This window comes from Ruditapes philippinarum, unplaced genomic scaffold (assembly GCF_026571515.1).
Source record: "Ruditapes philippinarum isolate M1 unplaced genomic scaffold, ASM2657151v2 ctg4583_1_1_1_1, whole genome shotgun sequence".
Classification (NCBI taxonomy): domain Eukaryota; kingdom Metazoa; phylum Mollusca; class Bivalvia; order Venerida; family Veneridae; genus Ruditapes; species Ruditapes philippinarum.
Genome location: NW_026857247.1, coordinates 25,120 through 32,422, shown reverse-complemented (window position 1 = coordinate 32,422; position 7,303 = coordinate 25,120). Strand labels below are relative to the sequence as shown.

At 32.3% G+C, this 7,303-nt stretch overlaps 1 protein-coding gene across 3 annotated transcripts in view; it reads left to right on the top strand.

Annotated features, from left to right (window-relative positions):
- Positions 1-1,655: 1,655 nt before the first annotated feature.
- LOC132749173 (IQ domain-containing protein E-like) overlaps positions 1,656-7,303 on the top strand; it is a gene marked incomplete at its 3' end in the record, with an annotated part of 29,474 nt that continues 23,826 nt past the window's right edge. For 2 of the 3 annotated variants that reach the window (XM_060738879.1, XM_060738878.1), the window contains 3 exon segments: positions 1,656-1,984; positions 3,424-3,477; positions 6,528-6,579. In XM_060738879.1, coding sequence (XP_060594862.1) covers positions 1,967-1,984; positions 3,424-3,477; positions 6,528-6,579 — 124 coding nt within the window. 3 annotated transcript variants of the gene reach the window in all.

The window sequence follows — 7,303 nt, the reverse complement described above, 5'->3', positions numbered from 1 at the left end:
TGAAAAACTTCCTTCATGTCTGCTACCTTACCAATGCCAATGGGGAAAAATAGGTTTTGCCAAACGCGAGACTCGTTCCCGGACAATTTCTGTTCTTTAAAATATCTGATTACATGTGTATTGTCTCCACACATATTTTAACTGTGGTCATACTAGTATCTGGTCCTTGTTTATTCCTTAATTATTACAATTTTCAAATTAAAGAGAACATAAGTATTTTAAGAGAACAATTTCCTGCTTTAGTAGAGCCTGCGCACGATCACGTAAAAACAACAAGTTTGCTTCTTTAAAAAGAAGCATGCGAGAGGTATTTTTGCTGCTGTGGTAGATTTGTTTAATTCGAAAATATTTGGGGATATTATATGGCATAAAAGACACAATGGATGATTATAAATTACAATTATTAAACAAAATAGAATTTATTATATATATTGCAATGAAAGTTTGTTTTACACTTCATCTTTTTTAATGTTCTAAAAAAATTATATGCCGGAGAAATGGACTTTTTTTCTTGGCGCATTAGGGATACATTTTCTACAAAAAAAAATGTAAAACTATTTAATATATGTTAATCAAACAATTTCAAGTCCAGGGTTTACATAAAAAATGTTAATATCATTTGATTGAAATTAACAGTATACAGTGTTATATACTATTGGAATCAACAGTATATAAAGATGCATGCCTCCAACCACAATTATTATTAATATTAGAAGAAAATAAAACTTGAGGTAAAATTTGTGCCATTTGCGCCAAAAAAATTCACTTTGCGTTATTCAGACATACCGGTTCAATACACGGTTCATTCGGTCATATAATAGTGTTTGTTTGTTTCATTTCACGCCTTTTCCTAACAGTATTTCAGTCATATAGGCGGGTAGTTTCCTCATCATCGTTCCTGGAGAGTTACACCAGTACTAGACAACCTTTCTCCGCGCTAAATTAACCAAAACATCTCCTGGGGATCGAACCCACGCCAGAGAGGTAACTGGATTAGAAGTCATCGACTCTAACCCCTCGACCACGGAGGCGGTATACATAATGCTTGTTGATATTGTAGCTATCATGTTCACTGTTACTATTTATCGGAGCATAAAATAGTAAAACGTTATTCAGAAAACAATACGGTAATCGATTTATAAAGTTTAAAAGATTAAACGGAATGAAACATCCACGTAGTGCTAAGTAACGTAAATGATATTTTCCGATTTTTCTATGTACCGATTTTTTCACTTCGATGTTAATTTTTCGTTTAAGTTAAGTCGTATTTTGAAACGGGGCATGCGCAAAACAATTTTTGTAGACTGCTCCTAATGATTTTACGCTTAAAATGAGATTCATTCACTACAATCAGATACGCAAAAATGGATGCCGCCAGCAATCAGTCTGAACACTATGGAGAGGTCTGATGACCTCTCCAATAATTGTATAGAGGTGTTATACCCAAATCCTAAATTTAGTACTTTACATCCTACAAGCAGCTATTATGCTCTCTAAATCAAAGTGTCATAAATTAGTATTTATAAGTGTTTTCAAATATTATTAGACTCCTTGTGTAACGATAATAAAAAATATAATCTCTTTGACATACTTGAAAATAAATTGCATATTACATTTCAAGATCATGTTTGAAATTGATAAATTTGGGTAGAGATTATCCCACTAGCAATGGTTGCTTTGTTTACATCTGTGTTGCTTCCACAGTTGCATGAAAACGACATACTTTGAAAATATCCTTGTTGCATCAGTTACAGAGCCACAAACTATAGCATAATTTGTTTAAATTTCAATATATTTAGTGATACCGGCATTACACAAACGTGTAATATTTCTATAAAACCCGGTTTGTTTTTGTCAAGTTTGGACTTGAGAAAAGGGCACCTGTTGATAATTTTTATCAAAGTAACATTGTAATGTATATCCCTGAATGCTTGTCAACTTGATTTAGTGTTTGGAACTGAAAGGAATGCCAGGAAAATATAAGGTGAAAACAATTTAATCCTGTTGATATGATTAATAAGACCACCTATAGGCTAAACTTAAAAATCTTGAACATTTAAAGACATATCATATGGCAAATCTCTGTTACTGTTAGTTTCTTTTATTTGTTTTCATGTCTCTTTTTGGTGATAAATACAGTTGTATGTATACATTTGTTTAAACCTGATCGTAGTGACAGTTTATTTGAATCACTTTGGAATCTTTGTTCTGGTACTGAACATTGCACTGTGCAAAAATGCATGGTGTCATAAGACTATAAGAGGAAACAAATGGTATTGACCCCACTCAACCAGAGTAGGTATCAATAGTCACAATATTTCAACGGCAAGACAGACCAATTTTACAAACTGATATTACATAGATATCTGTGAAGAGCAACCATCACTATATACAATAATAAAAAAAAAACAACCTGGCACACTTTTTTGTTGAGGAGGTTGTGTACTTACAATCTTAGGGTTGTGAGGCAGACGCCACCAACAAAAAATGTTATTTTTGATATGAATCGGGGTCACTGTAAAATTAACTAGAAAGCCGCAGCAGTACTTTATTAACAAAAAGCCAATGCTTGTGTTATCATATATGTTGTATATCATACTTTATAAATTAGATATCACTTGACATATATCTGTACGTCAATGCTCCAGAGTGGGTTATGTACAGTATTGGAAGAAGAAGAAGAAGATTTGACTTTATCTATTATTACTATTATAACTATTATTACTATCTACATCTTTTATAACTATTAGTCTATTATTACGTATTTAACATTGACTGAGGCTTTGTTTCTAGTCTCACTTAATTAAACTCTGAGACATACTTAAGCCCAGAAAGTAAGATTGTATTTTATATTCTCACTTACAAAGTGATGAGTGCTTCTAGAAAGCATATAACACCAATTGTCAGAATTATAACCCTTTAAATTATCGTTTTGAATTTTTTCGTTTCTGTATGTATTACTTGCTTATTCTTGAACTAATGCTTTTTTTTCAATTATAAACTGCAGAGTGGCAACTTATGACAATAACAACACATCTGATATACTAAACATATATATAATAATCTCTGAAATTATGAAATGATCCTTGTGGAGTTGAATCTTTTTGAAAAATGTAAACATTACAGCATTATAACTTTAACAAACACTTGAAAATGTTTGTTTTATATGACAAAATGTATGACTACAGGTAAGGTTGAAAAACCCACTATATTTTTCTGTGCGGAAACAAAACCAACACATTCCACTTACAATGCCCTACTGGTAGCTAAAAAGGTATCATAAATCATCCCCCACTCCATATTTTCAAAGGGTTGGGGAGCCACTGGCCCAGGTTGCAATTGCAAATGGTTATAATCTTTAACACATTAGAATAAAATTTTGCTACTGTACTCCTGTACTGAAAAAAAAATCTCTTATTTCAGAGCAAGTATGGAGATGATTATGAGTCTGATGATCTTGAGACAACAGATACGCTAGTATGTATTCTTCTAGTATTAAATTACTCTAATTAATGCCATCATATATATTGTTTAGTCATGCATTGCATATATGTGATTTTACTATTTACAAAAGAGAGGCAAATTTGAACACATCCAAGGATGAGTCGGCAAAAGAAATATGTGTCCACTCTTATCATTTATATGAAAATTTACAAATAAATTCAATAAGAAAGATCATTAAGGCCTTAGGGATAACACATCTGTGCTAACAAACTGCATTTAGTGGTTAGTATTATGCATTTTTTCCAAGCAGATTATCACAAATACAATTTGATATCATATTTTGAGCATAAAATGATGTTTTGTATAGAACTTGTTTGATAATTGTATTATAAATATTAAATTTGAAAGGAGTAAAATTGAAAAAGAAAAAAAAAACATGTTTTTTTGAAGTTTTGTCTTTTTTCTATCTTTCATATATAAAGGTACATGCATTTACTTTGTTCATGTACATTTTTGTATTTATAAATAATAAAAAGCTGGTATTGTCAACTATCACATTTATCCAGGAATCAACTGTTTCTGCTTCCTAAAGAACAAGTGATTGGAAAGACTGTCAAGATTTTGATAAGTAAATAAGTGTTTAACTTTATGCTTTGTCAAATTCTAGATGCATTATTTTAATAGTAAATCCTAAAGCTTTCTAACCAAACAGCCTCTTAATCCTATAAAGTTATTGTGAAGTATTCTTTCCTTGCTGAAATGATTCCTGGTACAATGTAAAGGCATTATTGAAGGACATGTCACAGTTTTCAATCTGTACACAGCTGAATTTTTAGTATGCATGTTTCCGGTTTTGAATCTGTCATTTGATAGTGAACAAGATCTGAATTGAAAAATACTGATATATTGCAGTCAACAGTATAAAGTATAAGAATCTTACCCTGGCTGCTGGTACTGACTGGAATATCTAGCCAGTGTTTGAGTCTTTTACTTGCATATTACATATAAATCGTGTTTCGGATAGAAATACAAAAACTGATGGTTTTTATTAATCACTTTTTTCTTATGGTTGCATATGAATTTACAACTTAGTCTATTAAGGTGAAATTATGTCATTATGAAATGCTGTGAAATGACACAATTTCTTTTTACACCATTCCACTTAATAAATGTTAAATACTGCTTGTGTCCTAAGAAATGTTTATAATTTTCATAATCTCATGAAATGGCTGAATGGAACCAAGACCATGTTTTGCACTCATTAACTTACTTTTCATTTATCTACAGGAATCTTTCTTTCCAAAATTAATAATCAGCTATTATAATCACTTCCGTTTCTTTGCTTTATATGCTTGATATAGTTGTAATGTTAAAGCAACACCTCTAACTTTTGTATTAAATAGAGTCGCTATAATCTATGCTTGTTTGTGTTATGACCATTACCCAACTAAATATCTTAGATGGACTTGTCCAGCTTATCAATCTTGACCAGATTATTCATCATTTTACAGAAATTTTCAAGAAACAACTTACTGAATGTCAACCAGTGCAGACCATGATCAGACAGCATGGATGTGTCAGCAGATCATTGTCTGCACTGGTAGCTAGGGTTGATTCTGTAGCCACCAACAGTATAAGGATAATTTAACCCTTGACATATGAAATTTCCCAAATGGACTAATCCATCTTCCATATTGGGACAGTCCATTGTCAATAATAAGGATATCATGATGAAAAATTGAAAGTTTGTCTGCCTTGGTCGGACTGCATTATACTGATGGTAAATGCTACAAAGTTTCAATTTCAGTATCAAAAGGGTTATATGGTCATGTAATTAATATAACTGCCAAAAATACCACCTTTGTTGTAAAAATATATTCATTTAGTTATTTTTTCTTTATTTAGCTATTCTTTCATCCTGTACATATAGCTTTGCATCCACTTATTATTAATATATATTCACATCATGATTTTTCATGCAAGAGAATTTTTGTGATTTTGCAAATAAGATCAAGGCCTCTATGTACATTTATTTATTTTTTATTTTTTTTTTTTGGATATTTTAGTTCTGCATCACAAAAATTTATTTTTTAGATTTAAATCTTATTGGAGCAAAAAATGGTTTTCTCTTTATTAATTATTGAAGAAATTGTAATGTTGAGTTTTGGTCAGTCTTTCCAAATACTGCTGTCTTGTATAAAATTAATGTTTTGCTGTATTTCAGCTGTTATTTTAAGTCACATTGTAACTGTTATGGTGATATGGCGACTTTCCACCTTTAGTGGTGGCGTAAAACCTTAATAGTCCCTTAATGTATTATTTCAGGAATGAGCCAGCACCTGAATATGAGCCGCGCCATGACAAAACCAACATAATGGGTTTGCGACCAGCATGGATCCAGACCAGCCTGCGCATCCGCGCAGTCTGATCAGGATCCATGCTGTTTGCTTACAAACCCTATAACAAGTAGAGACACTGATAGCGAACAGTATGGATCCTGATCAGACTGCGCGGATGAGCAGCCTGGTCTGAATCCATGCTGGTCGCAAACCAATTATGTTGGTTTTGTCATGACGCAGCTCATATAACCAGAGACCTTCTTTAGGCAAACTGAATACCTTCTCGGCATGAACCTAGTCTTGTGTGACCCCAAAGTAGTAAAAATAACTTATCTTCATCACGGTGGATCATGAAATCAAAGTCCTATGTCTTGCAAGCCTACACAGTTTAATGTATACCATGTCTTGCGATTATAAGCACCTGTTACTTCAATTAGTTTCTTGGAAGCTCGTATATTTTTATTGTACCTTTCTTGCAAAAACAAGAAAGAGAGTTGTTTATCCACGTGGTTCATAGGGGCCAGCCACTTAGTTTTTTTCTACAATACAAGATGTTTGCTTGGTGTTACCTTGTAACTTGTTTTGTAATATTTATTTCAGGTTAGGACTTCTTGCAATTGTTTACCTAAATCAAGAACTGTTCTATGTTTGTTCCGAAATACAATTTCAATGTATATACAGAACTTGTCTGAACAACTAGGCTTTGTGTACTAGTGTTGTAACAAAGATTTTGTATATTTTCAGATTGGAAGAAACAGAGTCCCTTCATCTCCAGTTAAAAAGAATTCAAGACCAGGTAAAAGAATCCTTTATACTTTCATTTGTGTGACTCTTACCTTATTATCAATTAAAGACGTTAAAATTAATATTTCCTCAGTCTAAGTAAAATGATGAAAATCAGAAAAGAAAGAAATTACATGAAAGTAAATTTGTTAAATATGTATTTGAAATTTCAAGAGGTCATGCATGTAATGCAATGTTGTGTTTTGTATATTTTGCATGGCATCAAATGGTTGCAATAAACTACTCAATCTTAAAAAAAAATGTGAAAAAAATATCTGCAAGCAATAAGGACATTTTTAGGTTCTGCTTCCAAACTACAGAGATTATTAGTCCCCTACCGGTTTACCGGAGGGGACTTTAGGTTTACCCTCCGTCCGTCTGTCCGTCCGTCAGTCCGTCCGTCCACAAAACTGGATCCCGCGATAACACAAAAAGTACTGAAAATATTTTAATGAAACTTGGTATATGGATAGATGGCAGTATGGAGATTATGCACGTCTTTTTCTTTTCTTCCTATGTTGAAAATTCTGGTTGCTATGGCAACAAATAGACTGAAAATATGGCAAATTTTACACATAACCTGGATCCCGCGATAACGCAAAAAGTACTGAAATTTTTTTTATGAAACTTGACATATGGATAGATGGCAGTATGGAGATTATGCACATCTTTTTCTTTTTTTCCTATGCTGAAAATTCTGGTTGCTATGGCAACAAATAGACTGAAAATATGGCAGA